This window comes from Poromitra crassiceps (assembly GCF_964638095.1).
Source record: "Poromitra crassiceps genome assembly, chromosome: 9".
Taxonomy (NCBI): domain Eukaryota; kingdom Metazoa; phylum Chordata; class Actinopteri; order Beryciformes; family Melamphaidae; genus Poromitra; species Poromitra crassiceps.
The window spans coordinates 6,373,166-6,393,344 of NC_139630.1; the positions used below are offsets into that span (position 1 = coordinate 6,373,166).

General features: G+C 43.9%; 1 protein-coding gene across 1 annotated transcript in view; it reads right to left on the reverse strand.

Annotated features, from left to right (window-relative positions):
* Nucleotides 1-2,778: 2,778 nt before the first annotated feature.
* Nucleotides 2,779-20,179, reverse strand: part of ncoa1 (nuclear receptor coactivator 1) — a 117,332-nt gene continuing 99,931 nt past the window's right edge. The window contains exons 18-19 of the mRNA XM_083643275.1: nt 14,449-14,623; nt 2,779-3,133 (exon numbers count right to left, since the gene is read on the reverse strand). Of these exons, the coding sequence (XP_083499401.1) occupies nt 2,951-3,133; nt 14,449-14,623 (358 nt within the window). The 3' untranslated portion in view covers nt 2,779-2,950. The remainder of the gene's footprint in view (nt 3,134-14,448; nt 14,624-20,179) is intronic.

A 20,179-nucleotide genomic window follows, 5' to 3' on the forward strand; every position in this document is an offset into this window, starting at 1 on the left:
TGTTGCTAAATATTGTGAGAACGCTCATAATAGGAATCATAATAATTGCCTTAATGTGTCATTTCTCTGTGTCTTTCAGCCATTTTCTCCTCTCCTTAAACTCCTAAAACTCCTCTCTATTCTTAAGTTTTCCACCTTAGGAGCTCTCTTAAGGGTAAAATGCTTTGTGAATAGCATTTATATTTTTTTTATTATTAGTCTTAAGGGGAAATTCTTAGAAAACGTCATCACTCTCAAGAGTTTTATTAGAATTTCACCACTAGGACCAACTCCTACTGTAGTACTCGGACACTTTGTGGATACGGCCCCAGGTATCCCTTGAATAAAGCCTTTGGGTATATAGTGTGTCACAGCATCAGACTCTAACTTGAGCTCAAAACTCATTTTCCTGCACCTCGACATGAAAATACTTCAGTTCTGATTCCACAGGCAAGGTCTAGGCAGTGTCCTCTTGTTTTCTTCTCAGTAGAGAGCCAAAGACAGGCCCTCTTTCGTGTTAGGCATATGAACCAAAGGATTTCATCCGCCATTTATTTTGGATAGACATTTCATAAAATGCTTATAAAATAGTTTTACTTTGTTAAACCAAGTGATGCGGCTATATTTAGAATCAGGGGAAACCAAACGATTTTTTTTAAAGGTTCTATGGTCTCTCCTGATTCTAAATACAGCTGAATTGCTTGGTTTGACCAAGTACAACTACTTTTATAAGCATTTTACAAAATGTCTATGGAAAAATAAATGGCAGATGAAATCCCTTGGTTCATATGCTACCCGGGAAGTGGACGTGACTTTGGCTCTCTATACCTTTGTCTACTTTTGTGTGTGAAGCTGAATGGTTATCAACAGAGGTGCGTTCTCGCTGAGATAGACAGTGTTGGACTGTGCAACAGTAGTCAACAGGAAACTGTAGTGTGTAGCCAGTGGAGTGAGCCAGGTCAGGGGAAGAAGAGGGTCCAATCACAAAAAAATCAAAATAGAATCCTTGAGGGCGTCAACGCCGGATCTCCTGAACAGGCTTGGCGGAGGCGAGGGGAAAAACATTTAAGAGTTTGCTTTTTTGTGTGACTCAACCCGTCCCGTTTTGATACAATTCCATGTCAACTTTATGTTGATCACATCATTGTTAGAAACCTCTATTACTAAAGCATAGGGTGCGTCGTTTACCGCGATTACAGGTGCAGTGTTGACGTGGCTCAGTATCATTGGCATGGCCAAAGGGCACATAATCCGAGTAAAGAACGCGCTCCGCGGGTGTTAGTTTTTTTTATAAATTGGTTACAAATGCATGTGAACTGTCTGAAAAATTTTCTTCAACGTATTGTACATACACAAGAATAAAACACAGGAGAAAACAAGAAAGATGGCTAACTGTCTCCCTGGTTACCGCAAGAGTAAGCGAAGCAACCAACTCCATGATGTTTTTTATAAAGTGTGGCTAGTTGTAGCGCTGCATGGGGCGCGGAAGGGAGCGAGGTATTTTCAAAAATCAATTGCCAATTTTTTTAAATTCTTACCCAGATTTTTCACATTTTAGAAAATGAATCATTTCCTCCTCTGCAGCAACATTTAGCAGTATTCCATGATCATGATGCGAAAAAGAACCTTAAAAACATGAGCTGACATGATTAGAATCTCATCACAAAAGGAAAATAAAAATAAAAACCTGGATCAAATCAGATTATTATATAGTTTGAGTCTTGCTGTTCCGAGTAATCGATCAATGACACTTTTTTGAAAAAGGAAAGCAGTTTGTGAGTTTATCCCCCATCTCCCGTCCTTCTATACTACCCGCCTGCTTGGTGCACATGGCAAACAACACTGATAGGCCAAGAGATGGCAAGAGAGAGAGAGAGACAGAGAGAGAGAGAAAGAGAGAGAGAACCCAACAGGGCTCTGTATTCACAGCTGCTGAGGTGAGGTCTTTTTTATTTATTTTTAAACTTTGAAAAACCTCCTCCCGGCCTGAGGGAGAAAGACACGAGTTTCAAACTGAGCAGCATCCTATCTGTCTCCCATCCATCCATCCGTCAATCTGTCCATTCCAGCTGTTAACAAAGCTTGTCTCGATGATAAAATGAAGATGATGATGATGACGGCGATGGCGAGAGCAGAACATTTACAACAAACGCAAACAAAAAACAATCCAACCCATAAAATAACAGAAGACTTAGTCGTATAATATGTAGGAGTGGAGCGCGAGAGGCTCGCACTCCCGTCAGGCACTGCGGCAGAGAGAGACAGAGAGAGACAGTCACAGAGCCAGCTGAAACTGAAACGCCTCCATCCCGAAATGCCACAGAGGTCTGAAACCTTAACATTCCCGCATCGCTGAGAGAGAGAGAGACAGGTAGGAAAAAAACAACAACAAAAACAACAACAACAAAGCCAGAGGTGGTGCTCTGGGCTCGGCTGTACACTTCCCATGCCGTGCGCTCCCGGGTTGCACTGACGACAACTTGGCAAAATCTACAATGATGCTGCCACCGTTGGTTCTTGTTTTTTGTTTGTTTTTTCCTCTCAGGTCAGGAAGCAGAAAAGTAGGTCACCGAGGAATGAGCAGCGAGACAACACTGCCTTCAATAGGCTGAGGCAGACAGACAGGTTGTCAGACAGATTAGACAGACAGGCAGGTTCCAATACACTGCTGCTGCTTGTGACTCCAGTCTCCCCTAAATGTATTGGAGGGGGTCCAAACCAACCCGAGCCCCCCCTCCCCTCATAGAAGTAGTTACGTAGGCTGTATAACACGGCTGACAGCCAGCCCTCTCAGCCCGTTCCGCGGCCGTCCGAACGAATTGGAGAGGTGACGACAGAGAGAGAGAGAGAGAGAGAGAGAGAGCGATGGATCCGCTGGCCGGAGCAGAAGAAGTAGAAGGAAGAGGGGTGGCATTGGCGGGGGAGCGCGGCCAGGAGGAGGGCATGTGTGGGCGGGGGGGGGGGGCTCAGGTCACTCTGTCAGCAGCTGTTGGAGGAGGCTCTTCTGCTGGGCCTGGCTGCTCTGGGAGCCCTGGGGCCCGGGCCCTTTCTGGGAGGCACCCCCACCCGCCATGGAGCCCTGGGTCAGGTAGGAGTCGCTGCCAACCAGGTTCACCGTGCACTGGACATCTGCAAACACCTGCACCTGCTGCACCTGCACACATGGAGACACAATGATGCAAGATCCCAGGGGACATTGGATATGACGGAACCAAGATACAGCCTGGGAAACCATCTGGTCACGTGAACTCACATTTGTGTTTCGTTCAGCGAGACCGTCTGGCCTCCAGCCCGGGGTGGGCATTTTCAGCATCTGCAATGTCTACGGGTCTGCCTCATAGGTAACATTGTAACCGGCCAATCAGGAACGCCGCTAGCAAAACAGTAATGGCTGCCTCCATGGCTCTCCGGCTCGAGTAGTAACATCACAATTCGTAAATTTTACAGCCATAAGTGCAGTTATTGCAGAAATAGACTCAACAGCAACAATTAAACAAGAACAGGAGTATGCACCAGCAGAGTTTCTCGGCGGTGCATACTTTTCGCCATTCTTCCGAGTGGATTTGGATTTGACTGGATCTGATGTTGATTGGCTGAAGGACTGGTTACTTCCACCCACTGAAATGACTGTGGAGTCCAGACGGATCCACGAAACAAAACAAAATGTGAGTTCATGGATCCGGATGGTTTTAACCAGGCTAACCAAGGTAGGCTTTATAATGTAGTTAGAGCTACATTTGAGACAGAGTAGGGTTTTAGTAAGCCAAGGGTGCTTTCAAATTGTCTGGAAAATACATAAATAACACCTTTCCTAACAACTTCTCCTTGACCTCCATGGAAAACGTCATGAGGTCAAGCAAAGATGTTAGGAAGGAGATAGGAAAAGAACCGCAGTGCTAAGAGAATTCCACTACACTTATGCTAAGCTACGTAATTATGAGACGGCGGATCATGTTATTGACGTGGGTCTACCACGGTGAAACTACAATAGCTAGCCAAAGCTAAGATAACCAGCTAAACTGTCACCTTACTCTAGTCTCACATGGTCAGACCTAGTCTGGCCAGCCGTATGGTACATCTACATCTGGAACACAACTCTTGAAAATTGGTTAACACCCGCCCCCCAAGACAAAAAAAAGAGGGGTGACAGACATGGAGGGCATGCCGGACTTCTGTAACAGCCCAGCCAATCAGATTTTACCATAGGAATTCCTACGGTAAAGCCCAGAAATGCTGACTTGTGATTTAGACCCTCTGTCACTGGAAGCGTGCTGACGTAAGACGTTGGGTCTGACCACATGAGACTAGTGTAAGGTGACAGTTTACAGTGCAGTTTACAGAAGTTTACTGAAGTTACCGGATGACTGGAAAACTACTGCAGAAGTGGTGAGGGAGACAGCGAGGAAGGCACTTGGCGTGTCATCTGGACAGAGGAAGGAAGACAAGGAGACTTGGTGGTGGAATGAGGAAGTACAAGAAAGTATACAGGGGAAGAGGTTGGCAAAGAAGAAGTGGGTTAGCCAGGGAGATGAAGAAAGTAGGCAGAACTACAAGGAGATGCAGCGTAAAGCAAAGAGAGAGGTGGCAAAGGCTAAGGAAAAGGCATATGAGAAGTTGTATGAAAGGTTGGACACTAAAGGCCGTTTCATACAGAAACGGTGCAGAATTGACTGAATTCGGTGCGAAATTGCGTGCGGATTTTCCGCATTGCAACGTATGCACACATTTTATGCTAAACTGCTAGTTATTACTTGGATACAAGTGGCTAACATTAGCTCTATCCATTTACAACAGTGGTTTAGCTACAATGTTAGCAAGTAAATTACGTTACGTAACAGCTACATTACCATCTTCAGTGAACCCCAGCTACTGAGCAATCTGAAGCCATATATTGTCCTTGATTTAATTGTTGAGGTAGTCATCACGGTGTTTGTCATGCAAAATTGGATGTTGAGAAACCAAATTGATGAGCCGGGTTCCCCCATTTTAGCAGCAAGCTACCCGGCAAGCTACAGTACTGGAGGTATGACATCAGCTGTAAACAAAGGATTTCATTGGTCAAACGTATTTTCCGCAGGCGGAAATCTGCGGACGTCAAGGTCTGTCCGGAAAAATAAAACGCCGCAAGAATTTTCCACCACGGTGTGCAAGATTCAATTAGAACTAATTAAAATATTTCTTTGCAAATCTTCATGCCGATTATTCGCACGGAGATCCGCACCAGTGTGAAATGGCCTTTAGGAAGGAGAAAAGGACGATTAGGGATGGGCAATGAATTTAGAATTTTCGAATAATCGTTTTTATTATCAAAATCTACTTTTATTCCATGGTCAGACAGAAACTACCATGCTTGGAGTGAGAAGGGGGTACTTTCCATCAAAGATTTATACATAGATGGTCATTTTGCATCATTTGATCTACTGAAGAGGGAATTTGAATTGCCCTGTACGAACTGGCTCAGATTCCTGCAAGTCAGAAATTATGTTTGTTCCAAGATTCACACCTTTGAAGAGCTCCCAAATGAACATGATTTTTTTAATGTATTGCTGAGCCCTCCCAACTCCAAGCATCTCATCTCTAGATTTGTATGTCTATTTGACAACTGCAATACAGCCTCTACTGAGAGGATTAGAGAAGCATGGCAGGGGGAACTTGGTCTTAATTTATCTGACATTATATGGTAAAGGAGTCTGTCTGTGGTACAACTCTGCTCAGTTAATAGCAGACACCAGTTGATTCAATTTAAAGTCGCTCACCGTCTACACTACTCCCAGCACAAATTGTACAAGATCTTTCCTTCTGTCTCGCCATTGTGTGACAGGTGTCAGGTGTCAGAGGGCACGCTATCTCACGCCTTCTCGTTCTGCCATTCATTAACAGGATTCTGGGCTAAACTATTTGACTGGTAGTCTAAGGCCTACAAAATAACCCTCCAGCCGGAGGCAGAACTTGCTATCTTCGGCTGCTCTGAGTCCTCTCTGAACTTCCGTACAGCTGTGCAACAATCCCTGACACTGGGGACAACTGTCGCCAAACGACTAATTCTGAAGGAATGTAAGTCCTCCTCTTCACCTTCTTTTCAGTTGTGGCTGATGGATATGATCTCTGTTATACAGATGGAGAGACTCAGGTCCCTGAGGACCAACTCGCTTGGAAGGTTCTCGGCTATATGGGACCCGTTTTTGGCCTACTTCGATGAAGTTAAGAATGACTAGAAACTGAGGTTAGGGATGACGGACGGCTCATCCGGCGAGTATCTCTTGCAAACACATAAGCACCTTACGCGGCTGGTAGCACCACCTTATAATGTTGGATATCGATGATGTTTTTTTTGTTTTTCCTCTTTTCCTGTTTTCCTGGGCCTGTCTTGTTCATTTGTTGTTCTAAAAACTGAAAATAAAAAAAATATATTGACTTTTATTATTGAAAGTCGAAAATCGTTTATTGACAATCATGTCTTAAAAAGTACGTTTTCCATTGTTTTTACCTGCACCTGTCTCTTTAAGAGTAGCAAGTTTGTCCATGTGACGTTGCTCATTCACGCAAGGAGCATTAGCGACAGTAGCACCCAGCAATTCCTTGATAGAAATGGTAGAAATGTTGTGGAAATGCTGTCTACATTACATCAACACTCAGCCACAAGGAAAAGGTTTCAAGGCTTGTTACTGCATGAAGAAAAGCTGATATTCTGTCTACTGTTGCATGGGCCATCTCAGCTTCATTCAGGAAGCTAAGCTAACAATGCTAATGTGGTTAACGTAGTCTGGGTCAGAGCTATCTAGTAAGAGAGTGGCGCCAGCGGAGGTCCAAAATGCATGACATGTAGCCAATGAATAGCCAGGAAGGGGGCTTGGGCTACGTTTGAATGCATAAAATAAAGCTGATAATATACAATTTGATTCTTTAAACAGCTGACCCTTTCAAAGTACATCACAAACGGTCCATTTTGCTGCAGCTCGACAGCGCCGCTTAATCCAGAACCTTACTTCTGGGAACTTTTGCGATGTAAAAAAAACTGGTCCATTGGAGTGAAGGGAGATATCGCAACTCTTCTATTATACGGCTCTGGTCTGGGTCGGTGAACGTCAATAGAGTGCCAAAGTCACCCCCTCTCCCTCTCCATGGCATTTCATTCAGCATTAATTTTTCCATAGACCTTGCGTAAAATGCTTATACAAATTGCTTTACTTGGTCAAACCAAGCGATTCAACTATACTTAGAATCAGGGGAGACCACATTTTACTTTTTTTTTTTTGCCCAGCAAATTTCAAATAGTGTTTTTGCGAGAAATGCCCATCCCTAGTACGATTGGCTAGACAGAGGGACCGAGCTGGGAAGGATGTGCAACAGGTTAGGGTGATGAAGGATAGAGATGTAAATGTGCTGGCTAGCGAGAATGTGTTGAGAAGCTGGAAGGAGTACTTTGAGGGGTTGATGAACAAAGAAAATTAAAGAGAGAAGGTTGGATGGTGGGGGAGCAGTGAATCAGGAAGTGCAGCAGATTAGCAAGGATGAAGTAAGGGCAGCTATGAAGAGGATGAAGACTGGAAAGGCCCAGAAGGTCCAGATGACATAACTGTGGAGGTTCTTAACTAGATTGCTCAACACAATCTTGGAAAATGAGAGGATGCATGAAAAATGGAGAAGAAGTGTAGCTGGTGCCAATCTTCAAAAAGGGTGATGTGCAGAGCTGCAGTAACTACAGAGGTATAAAGTTGATCAGTCACAGCATGAAGTTATGGAAAAGAGTGGTGGAAGCTAGGTTAAGAGGAGAGGTGATGAACAAAGTGAGCAACAGTACGGTTTTGTGCCAGGAAAGAGCACTACAGATGCAATGTCTTTGAGAATGTTGATGGAGAAGTATAGAGAAGGTCAGAAGGAGCTGCATTGTGTATTTAGATAAAGCATATGACAGGGTGGCGAGAGAGGAGGTGTGGTATCGTATGAGGAAGTCGGGAGTCGCAGAGAAGTATGTAAGAGTGGTGCAGGATATGTATGAGGACAGTGTGACAGCGGTGAGGTGTGCAGTCGGAGTGACGGATGGGTTCAAGGTGGAGGTGGGATTACATCAAAGATCGGCTCTGAGCCCTATTCTTGTTTGCAATGGTGATGGACAGGTTGATGGACGAGATCAGGCAGGAGTCTCTGTGGACTATGTTTTTTGTGGATGACATTGTGATCTGTAGTGAGAGTAGGCTGCAGGTTGAGGAGAGGCTGGAGGTATGCACTGGAGAGAAGAGGAATGGAGCAAGATGGTAGGAGTAGGAGTTTAAATATTTTGGGTCAACTGTCCAAAATAAGGGGGAGTGCGGAAGAGAGGTAAAGAAGAGAGTGCAGGAAGGTTGGAGTGGGTGGGGAAGAGTGTCAGGAGTGCTTTGCGACAGAAGGGTTTCAGCAAGAGTGAAAGGGAAGGTCTACAAGACGGTAGTGGCACTGACGAAAAGACAGGAGGCGGAGCTGGAGGTGGCAGAGTTGAATATGCTAAGGGACTGTTTGTTATTTATGAGAGGGGGGGTATGGTGCAGAAAGGATGGACTTGTGTTTTTTATTTTGGCTTTAGGGAGGGTTATACAACTTTCATTTTTTGTATTTTGTATATATTTTTAAATGCGTTTTTTTGTTCCAAAATTCGTGTTTACTCCCCTATTTATATCTATGGTTTACCTGTATGGTGACTGGACTCCGCTCCAGACCACTCGCCGCTCGATACAGATTTCACCCGCTTGCACTCACCGCTCCGCTCAAAAGAATAAAAGAGATAAAAAGGCCAGGGTGTTTTAATTTGCATAAGCATATGACAGGGTGGCGAGAGAGGAGGTGTGGTATCGTATGAGGAAGTCGGGAGTCGCAGAGAAGTATGTAAGAGTGGTGCAGGATATGTATGAGGACAGTGTGACAGCGGTGAGGTGTGCAGTCGGAGTGACGGATGGGTTCAAGGTGGAGGTGGGATTACATCAAAGATCGGCTCTGAGCCCTATTCTTGTTTGCAATGGTGATGGACAGGTTGATGGACGAGATCAGGCAGGAGTCTCTGTGGACTATGTTTTTTGTGGATGACATTGTGATCTGTAGTGAGAGTAGGCTGCAGGTTGAGGAGAGGCTGGAGGTATGCACTGGAGAGAAGAGGAATGGAGCAAGATGGTAGGAGTAGGAGTTTAAATATTTTGGGTCAACTGTCCAAAATAAGGGGGAGTGCGGAAGAGAGGTAAAGAAGAGAGTGCAGGAAGGTTGGAGTGGGTGGGGAAGAGTGTCAGGAGTGCTTTGCGACAGAAGGGTTTCAGCAAGAGTGAAAGGGAAGGTCTACAAGACGGTAGTGGCACTGACGAAAAGACAGGAGGCGGAGCTGGAGGTGGCAGAGTTGAATATGCTAAGGGACTGTTTGTTATTTATGAGAGGGGGGGTATGGTGCAGAAAGGATGGACTTGTGTTTTTTATTTTGGCTTTAGGGAGGGTTATACAACTTTCATTTTTTGTATTTTGTATATATTTTTAAATGCGTTTTTTTGTTCCAAAATTCGTGTTTACTCCCCTATTTATATCTATGGTTTACCTGTATGGTGACTGGACTCCGCTCCAGACCACTCGCCGCTCGATACAGATTTCACCCGCTTGCACTCACCGCTCCGCTCAAAAGAATAAAAGAGATAAAAAGGCCAGGGTGTTTTAATTTGCGTTTAAACGCCTGGGCAATGGGCATTGCTCACTACAAATAACATGAGCTCAGCAGTCGGCTGCATGCTCGTTTCTCTTCCTTCTCGTCTCGCAGCAGCTGGCAAGAAAATAGTGGGCGTGCACACGAAGTAGGCTATAGTCTTATTGGAGGCTGGAGCGGACGTCACAGTGCATCAGTGTCACTCATCCAAATAACGTTAAATCTGCAAGGGATATATATAGCACCTGGATTACATACATGTTTCACATAGGGTTGTGTTTTGATTTTTATTGTTTTATTTTGTCCAATATTGAAAGGTTCTACAATTGCATGTTGTGCTAACATAAACATTATTTATATCTACCACTTAGCCTATTTAGGCTGATTTGGTTGCTATTTCTTGTCAATGTATTACCCTCAATGCATGCTGGGAGTGGGAGATTTCACATGTGGCTCAATTAGCCATGCACCGATGCATTCTCTTTCGAACATGTTGTGATTGAAACTGGAGCGGGACTGAGCGGTACTGAGCAGGTGATCGGCTTTATAACTAGGAGATGAGGCCGTTTATGGGCTGGGTAGGCTACTAAACGTTATATGCCCCCGCCCCCTCTCTCCCCCGATGTCATAGGGCGCTATCAAACATAGCCAAATCATCGGAAAAGGTCATATTTTCTATACCTTTGGTGTGAATATGATAAAGTGTGGTTATTTATGGTATAGATCTGGGGAGGGTGAAGGAACAAAACGAAAACAAAGTTGCCCCTGCACCATACCCCCCCCTCTCATAAATAACGGACTGTCCCTAAGATTTTTGTTGGGAGTGACAAGGATGAACAGAATAAGGAACATTAGAGGGACAGCTCATGTTGGACAGTTTGAGGACAAAGTGAGAGGCCAGATTGAGATGATTTGGACATGCAGAGAGAAGCTGGTTATGTCGGGAGAAGAATGCTGAAGACGGAGCTGCCAGGCCAGTAGAAAAGAGGAAGGCCAAAAAGGAGGTTTATGTATGTGGTGAGAGAGGACATGCAGGTGGTTGGCGCCACAGAGGAAGATGCAAAGGACAGGAAGAGATGGAAACAGATCTGCTGTATCGACCCCTAACGGGAGCAGCCGAAAGGAGAAGACTGAAGTGTACAGCGCACCTTTTTTAGAATGGCGTGAGAGAGCTTCCACAGACATTTATAGTTTGCTCACTTTTTATTTTATATATATATATATATATATATATATATATCAATACACCCCTGGCCAAGTACCATATGTACCAAACCAAATTTCCCAAGTACCACTTCCCAATGTGGCTACCAACTTTTTTTCTCCATTAAAAAATAAATAAATAAAATAAAATAATGTGTATTGTAAGAATGAGTATTTTAGACCGAGACCCAACAATGTGCTGCTCTGTAGCGTTTATTTGCCAGTGATTATTGTTATGACCAGGGGTCATATGTACTCTATATTTTTGTCATGTGTTAACATCATTCCTTTCCTCCTCAGTGTGTGTGTGTGTATTGCAGTGTGCTTCAGTGTGTGATTGAGAAATGAGATGCAGGTGGTGTTCATCCTAATTGGCCTGGTCAGGTGTCGGATTGCTGATGGCTGATTGGCTGGTGGAGAGCATTTAAGCCAGCTGATGCCATCCTTCCGCCCCTTGCTCTCTTCATTCTCAAGAATGGAAGTCACCATGCTGAACCCCATACTGTGTTTTGTTTTACCTTGCAACTGTTGGGTAAAGCTAATCTAGTGGTGTTGAGAACTTTTGGGTAAGATTGTATGTAGCTTTTAAACTTGATCCCTGTAAATTATTGTAAATTGTAATGTTAATGTGTCATCACTAAGTAGCAGTATGTATGAGGGAGAAGCCCTTTTGTTTTTGTAACATCTTTTCTCATGTTTCTTTTGTAGGAGATTAGGTAAGAGCAATGTCTTTTGTTTCATCAAACCTTTTCTTTTTTTTAGGTAAGTTTTAAGGTTGGGGATTAGTTTGTTTTGTTTGTTGTGTTATGCTCCGCTCTAAAGTGAAATAAAACTGCTACTTGGTGAACTTTTGATCCTGGTTCATCCATTCTTGGGAGTGGGAAGAGTGGGGGCACTTTTGTGTTGCGGTCCGGTTCCCCTAGGCCGGTTCATAACAATCTTAACTGCATATTACTCCAGTTTGAACAATCCGTCAGCTGTGTGTGTGTGGGTGTGTGTAAAACTTTAGATGACTCAACTACTCGAAACAAAATTGTCACCCCAGACGAAACACGAGGGGAACGGACGAGAGCCTGTGGCAACGGACTGGGCCGAGCCGACCTGAGAGACAGGAACGAAGCCGCCTGGAGTGTGTGAGCAGCCAGAGGAGCTCTGGGTGATCTCATCGCGCACGAGCTGCGAGGGAGAGGGGACAGGAGCGACAGCGGGCGACACGCCATATGAAAGCGGAGGGGTGGAGGTGCGCTTCCCCCCTCCTTCAGTTAAGTGCCGCTCCATTTTATTTATCTTTCATAGTTACCAGCCCCGTGGACACACGACGCGGGTCTGCTCGCATGCCTAACCCCCAAAAACATGGCATTAAAAATAACTCTCAGTGGAACTACTATACCACTACACTGAACGAGGATGAGCCCTTAAGGCGTGTTGTGCAAATTAGTTTTTGTGTGATTTACAGTACTTGCATTGGACGTGTTGCATCTAGCTGGGTTGAACTTGGTTGCAGTGCATTTGTAAACCATTTAATTTGGCTCATCCAAAGTAACAGTGCTAGTGAGTTATCCTACCATTGATGAACTTTCATTCCCCTGGGGAACTAAGCATTAAAGCCTGCTCTGTTCTACATCCTCTTCGTCAGCTGGAGAGGACGGGGGAACCGGCCGCTAGAGGGAGACAACGCAGTTGCTCGTGACTGCAGTGGACGCTGGACTCTTTTTCAAATGGGCACATTTTATTTGTATTTTAGCAATAAAAATTCTTTGTGTTAACTTGTAATCCTTGTCTGTGTATGGTGTTTGGGCCAGCACCACTCCCCAGTAGAATCCAATCTCATTCACAGTCACGCACACACCCGTGACAAACACCAGTCTGTATTGGAAATATTTGGTAGGACTGTATTGTCTGATAGAAGTGCTGACCAGCTGGTTACTGCTGACCAGCTGGTTACTGAGCTAACATTAGCTGCTGCTAAATACTAACGTTAGTTACTCGCTCTCTAGCTAATCAAACTGCTGCTTTCCAATGAAAAACAAACAACTGAATGTGAGGGGTAGGCTAATGTGACTTGTTTGAAATATTTGAAATATGCTGTTTGGCAGCTGCATGCAAACATTACTGTACTAAAAAACACAACTAGCAGGTGGCACGGTCAAACCAGATCTCTATACTGTATTTTCTATCCAAGTACTATTTCATACTGGTTTAAATAGACAATTTGATACTACTCCCAATCTTTGCTGAGCAAGAATTTTGTGCAAAACGCCGGTCCCATATAGACAGCGGGTCTGGCTATACGTTTTGGTAAACACTATTTGAAGTTTTACAAAAAGCCTATACTGTACTGTAGGTACAGAGAATTAGGCTAAATTTGAGCATTGATAAAAAAAATCAAATAACTAGAACGACCGCACCGTGGATATATGCCCCCACCAACAAGTGAGAAGTCGACATCCATGTCTTTCCAGACTCATACGCCCTTTCCCTCACTACACCCCTTCCCACCACCCACACCCCCTACCCACCCCCTTACACCACCTTCTTTCCTATGGCCCCTTTTAGCTACCTTTTTGTCCGAAACGTTTGTGCACAGACAATACAAATTTAAATATCAAAATTATTGGAGTCCTGGATTAATTCCTTTCTGTGACCCTTTTAGCTAGCCCCACTCCTTCCTCACCATGCCCCGCCCAACACCCAGACCCCTAGTTACTCAGTGACCTTGAACTTTGACTAAATGTAATCGGTTCATCCTTGAGTTCAAGTGGACATTTGAGCCAAATGTGATGAAATTAAGTCAAGGCGTTCTTGAGCTATTGCGTTAACAAGCTAGAAAATGGCGTTCGTGAGGTCACAGTGACCTTGAACTTTGACCTCTGAGCATCAAAATGTAATCAGTTAATCCTTGAGTCCAAGTGGACGTTTGAGTCAAATGTGAAGAAATTCCGCTAAGGGGTTACTGATATCGTGTTAATGAGTTTGAAAATGGCATGCGTGAGGTCTCAGTGACCTTGACCTTTGACCACCAAAATGCATTCAGTTCATCCTTGAGTCCAAGTGGACATTTGAGCCAAATGTGACGAAATTGCTTCAAGGCGTTCCTGAGATATCGCGTTAACAAGCTCGAAAATGGCGTTCGTGAGGTCTCAGTGACCTTGACCTTTGACCACCAAAATCTAATCAGATCATCTTTGAGTGCAAGTGGGTGTTTGAGCGAAATTTGACGAAATTCCGTCAACGAACATCGGACGGACGTACATACGGACAACCCGAAAGCATAATGCCTCCGGCTAGGCTATCGCCGGCGGAGGCATAAAAATTGAATAGTAAAATAATAAAGCACTGAAAATCTCTCTCTCTCTCTCTCTCTCTCTCTCTCTCTCTCTCTCTCTCTCTCTCTCTCTCTCTCTCTCTCTCTCTCTCTCTCTCTCTCTCTCTCTCTCTCTCTCTCTCTCTCTCTCTCTCTCTCTCTCTCTCTCTCTCTCTCTCTCTCTCTCTCTCTCTCTCTCTCTCTCTCTCTCTCTCTCTCTCTCTCTCTCTCTCTCACACACACACACACACACAGAGAATGTGATGTCATGTGTTGAGCTGGGTGGTTAAAGGATCTGAAAGCCACTAACCTGCTGGTCACTGCACATTGAACTGACGTTGCTGAGGTTACTGTTGCTCATGCCGACGGGCTGCCCCATGGGAGCGCCGGACCCCCCGGCCATGGAGACGGTGATGCTCATGTTGTTGTACACCCCCTGCTGGCCAAGGGGCTGCCCCGCACCCTGTCCTGATTGGCTGAACAGGCTGTGGCATGCAGAAACCATACAGAGAAACAGGACATTACACTGTGGTCAGGTGCGAGCATGTCATACAACTCATACATAAAGGATTCGCACTACAGTCCAGTTGTAAAATTCCATGGCTTTCAATGACTAAGTTGGAAATGTAGAATGTGTGAAAGCAGGTAAATGCAGGTATGTTATTTATTTCAATTTGTTTTTATAGACTTTTCAATTAAAATAAGAGAAATGGACAAACAAACAAAACCAAACAACGAAAAAGACAGTACCAAAAAAACATGGTTGCATAAAGCCGTATATGGATACAACATCCTGGACACCTTACATACATTGATTACTTGTAGTATGTGACGGCAACCGAATGCAGAAATAAAGACAAAGTAATACAATCAGAAGGAAAGAACAAGAGGGAGGTGCGAGGAGTAGGGTAGAGATGTGGCGGGCTATTATTCTAAGGTTTTTGCATCAAATTTATTTTGATAATAATCTAAAAAGGGGTGCCAAGTTGTTTGGACCATTGTGGGGGATTTCCAGCAGAGAAGATTGAGCCGGCGAGCTAATAATGTTGAAAAGGCCATTAGATCTGATTGATGTCTGGATATCCTGCTATTGCTATGGGGAACCCCAAATATTGCGATAACTGGATCTGGGTCAATCTTTTTTTGACAGTATGATACAGTATATGAGAATGTTTAAAATGTCTGACCAGAATGTGTACAATTTTGGGCAAGTCCAAAACGTGTGACCTAAAGTGCCCAGAAACTGATGGCACCTAATGCAATTCGGGTCTGAGCCAGGATATATGCGGGCCAGTTTGGCTGTACAGAGGTGTACGCAGTGAAGTACCTTAAAATGTAACAATCCGTGTCTGACATGATTGAGGATTTATGTATTTTAATGACAGGTTTCATCAGAGAGCTCTGTATCCAAGTCCTCCTCCCACTGTACTTTCAGGTGGTGCAGCGAATAGTCTTCCATTTCCTGAATATTATTACAGTATAATAGAGATGCACCGATCGATCGGCAGGTGACCGGAAATAGGCCGATTTTCAGCGGATCGGCCGTGACCGATGACCTGCGCCGGTCAGTCTACATAGCCGATTCTGTGTGCCGGTTAGCTCCCCCCCTTTTTCATGTGACGTACGCGCACCCCAAAGCACCGAGACAGGCAGCCACCACACCACACACACGCCAGCATTGGAATTTTTTCACCGTCAGTGAAGAAGACAAAGCTCGGAGTTTGTCACACATGCAAGTTGAAAATAAGCCGTGGAGACAGAGATGCGGCCGAGTCCCGCTCGGCTGGAGTCCAGTCTGAGCGGCTCGATCAACCTCACTGGTTCCTCTCTGCTCTCTCTCCCCGGGAAGCGGTGCTGCAGCACTCCCCCACCGCGCACAGCCGGCTTGGCGAGGTGAACGTGAGCATTGTGTCCAGTATGAAAACCATTCCCCGACCTGCTGCCAGCTGCCTTCTCCATTCCACATCACTGCTGCTGCCTCAGCCTGTCAGTCATGTTGTAACGTGGATACAGGAGAGACTATTTGTTTTCGTATTGCAAATAGAACGACGGACATAATAATAAAATGCGTCAGACTCAGTGTGCAAGGTTTTCTGTGCGTGATGATCTTTTTTCAATGGCAGAACACTTTTATTTTTAGATGTGTTTGAGTGAGATGGTCCTACTTCATGCAAATGATAAGAATTGTTATATGAATCTTAATTTTCAAAGAAAGTTACAAAATGTTTGTGTAAGCTGTCAATTATTATTCTTAGAAAGAAAATTGGAATCGGCAAAAATCTGTATCGGCAAGTCAGACTATTAAAAAATCGGAAATCGGAACCGGCCAACAAAATTGCAATCGGTGCATCCCTACAATATAAATTTGATAAACAGCCTGGTAGGTAGGGCTTAAGCTTCAGCCACTCATCAACTGGGCTGGCCAGTTTTTTTAAATGGGAATGTTGAGAAATGTGTGTGAGTGAAACCTCAGATCTGTAGATACTAGATACCTGTAAAACAGACTGTGGGAAGTTGTACTTGTTTACGAAATGGTCAAAGGAACCGAACAGCCCATCAATGAAAAGGTCCTCCACACAACCGTTTCTAGACCAGAACTGAAAAGCTGTACATGTCAAATAAGGTTCAAAAAGGGGGGTTGAGGTGAGAGGCATAGACGCCGGGGCTTGCGTATTGCCAAAATGTTTGCGGAATTGGGTGCCTATGCATAGGGTGCCTCTCACAATAGGATTATCCATATGGACACCTACCGCCATTGGCAGCGGAGCACATAGGATGCCTGCTCTTCCATACGGGGCCAAATTGGGCCATCTCCATTTACAAAGGTGTTGTACCAGATAATTAGCTTGTGGATGTTGGCTGCCCAGTAATAATATAATTCAATCATGAGAGACTTGTAGGAAAGATTAACAAACTTTATTGAACCAATAAAAAGTTTAAGCGTGACGTATGAGTCCATGAGATGATGACGCTCCTCTTGATGTGAGAGGGGGGGCGTTAGTGCCATATGGGATAGATAATCCCCACATAGGGATTTCTACAGGCGCCATGACGTTGGTGGTGATCAAGGTGGGACGAAACGACTGCTCCAGTGATGATAAACAGCAGCTGAGGATGAAAACTACCTACTTACTTAAGACAGAAGTTTTCATTTTTGCTAAACAGTCATAATCTCACATCACACAGGTGGCTTCAGTTTAAAGTGCCTTCTATCAGAGTTTGGCAAAGCAAGCCTGTTGTACTATGGTCCTTGGTCCTGGAATGATCTGCAGGCCATTCTCAAACTTGAGTCCCTCATTTCTTTAAATGATTTTAAATAGAGTAAATGATGCGGTCACTGTTAGCTGCACTTGATTCACCTAACAAACCCACAACTTAACAGACTTGTTTTTGCATTATATCTATTTGTAGCTGTTTAGTGATTTGATGTTGTCTTGTCATGTGTTTTGTATACAGACATATTTTTGTACCTATTGTTGCTGTGTAGTGACTTGATGTTTTTATGCTGCCTGACCCTGTCTTGGCTAGGTCTCACTTGTAAAATAGGTTTTAATCTCAATGTGACTTCCTAGTTAAATAAATGGTCTATGGAAACCACCTCACGCCCACACCCCAAGTGGGATTGGGCTGAAAATGTGCATGGCGGGGGGTTATGATCCGGGGAAGGTCATGGGCAGGTCATCAAGTCCTGGAACCACCTGGAAAGTCCTGGAAAACACCTCAGTGACCTTACACCCTTTCCTTCAGTGCATGGCAGTGGGGGACCGTCATAGGGGGGTTGTATACTCCTGAAAACCATCTGGACACCACCATCTTTTCCAACCAAGCAAAAATAATGATACAAATAGCTAGCGTTAGCTGCTCTGGCATTAGCTAGCTGTTAGCTACGTTCGTTAGCTACTATGTTCGCCGGGCTCAAAACACCACTGAATGACCAATTCGAGTTAACTGTTGAGTCACGCTCTTTCCATTAAGACCATCAGCTTTGGTTGTTCGGGTGTTGATAATAAAGCAATATTGTGACTTCTACACTACAACGTTTTGCCTCCATATCCCCTCCATGCTGGTCCACCGTAACTTTCGATGTAGCGCAGACAAACAGTTTATTGAAGGCAAAAGACAAAGTCTTTCTGCTTTTTTGACAACGCTGCAGCCATGATTTTGCAGTGGAACAAGCTATTAGCCTTCGCGGTTTTTATCAATGTAAGTTCTTTGGCACAAATCAGATGACGTACAAATATATATTAGAACATTTTCATAGAACACCAATGGTTATATAGGTAAGAAAACTGACTAGAGGAGGGCTTTAAGACATATCTATCATAGACTAAGTATTACTTGGGGACCTTTGGTAATTTGTAATAATTGCAGAGGTCGTCTGTGATCGTAATTGTTTTCACCCCGAGTCAGCCGGTACGAACTAAGGGGAACCTGCATGTTCAAACAAATGAGAGTAAGAACAAACTTTAAAAGTAGATGCATCTCTGTCAAAGGTGTACAACTATGGAATAGTCTCTGTGATGAGTTAAAATTGTGCAATTCTATATGTAAATTATTATTATTTTTTAAACTAAGAGCACTGAACAAATACAAAACCCTAGTAGCCTACGACCAAGTACTTAAAAGCTATCATTAGGGCTTCTACGATCTATTGCAAACTTTCCTTCTCGTTGTTAACTGATTCTTGCAACTATCTTATTTTTTGTTTTTGATTTTTGATGTAATGAAATGTAAAAAAGGGTAGGCATTCATAAGCTGCGGCTTCAGCCTACACATTTTCGGGCTCCTATATGTAAACGCACATTATTACTGTAATGCATTTATGTGAAACTGACAAATTGACCGAAATAAATTATTTACTTACTTACTTACTAATCCCATGCGAATCTGCCATGTCCGTAATAATGCCAGTAATAATTTGACCGCAAATTCCCTACCATATTTCGCCAAACACAGGTCCTGTGGTAACTTTAGTCCCGTGGGAAGGTTTTTGTTTTCTCTGTGGCTTTTTTCTGTGGCTTTTCCGGGTAAAGAAGAAGGCTGTGATGGCTATCATGAATGAAAGTTTTGACAGCATTTGAGATGGATGACATTCATGGCAGCAAGCGGTGAGGACAATTTTTCAACAGGCTCAACATCTCAACATATTGGTAACGTTAGCCTATTAGCAACATTAAGCCTGTTACGCTAGCGACCAGACACTTTCCAAGCAGTATTTCTCCAAAATAGTGCATGGACAAGTTGAGATAAAGTCATTAGGAGAATCATTTGGACTTCCGGTCAGAATTTTTCAAAATAAAAACTTTGATTTAAACTCGATAAAATAGTACACAAATTGAAGTGATGTCAGAAAATATATGTATGTGCTTTGCAATTGCCTAAAGTTAGGATATTAGTGTAGAAAGCGTTTCAAGAAACAACACACTGCTGCTGGTCTATTGTCATTCAAACAAACTAGGGGTTCCTCTTCGTCTTATTCTTCTTAGTCTGTAGTTCTTAGTCATGTTGGGTCTCATAGTTAGATTACTACTTTAATATGATTGTAAAAACGTAACTATTGCGCTTTTATTTTGAAGGCAAAATCACTAAACCAGAAGTGAAACTGCTGCTAGCTGCTGCTCATTTAACAGAGCAACAAGCCACAACAACAACAACAAGCCAGGTGATTCATTCATATCATAATTCAAACGATCATTTTCACATCCAGTTTTTTGTCCTTCTGCTCCAGAGTGTGGATTATACAGAGCCTTGACAGCCGGGGGCCAGAGTCCTGCACTGCACGAGTCCAATTTTGCAAACCCGTGTGCGCACAGACCCATCAATATAAGAACTGTGCCCGCCCCATTACCCGTGATTATCTCAAAATCAAAACCAGCCCCGCCCAGACTATAAATATAAGACCGGTGCCCCAACCCGTTACCCGTGGTCATTGAATCACACAGGCTAGAAACACAATCACTCACTTTGAACCAAACCAAACTGCCACCGTTTGACACAGGAGGCGAATAATTTGCAGTCTCTGGCTGAGGCTCATCACCTGT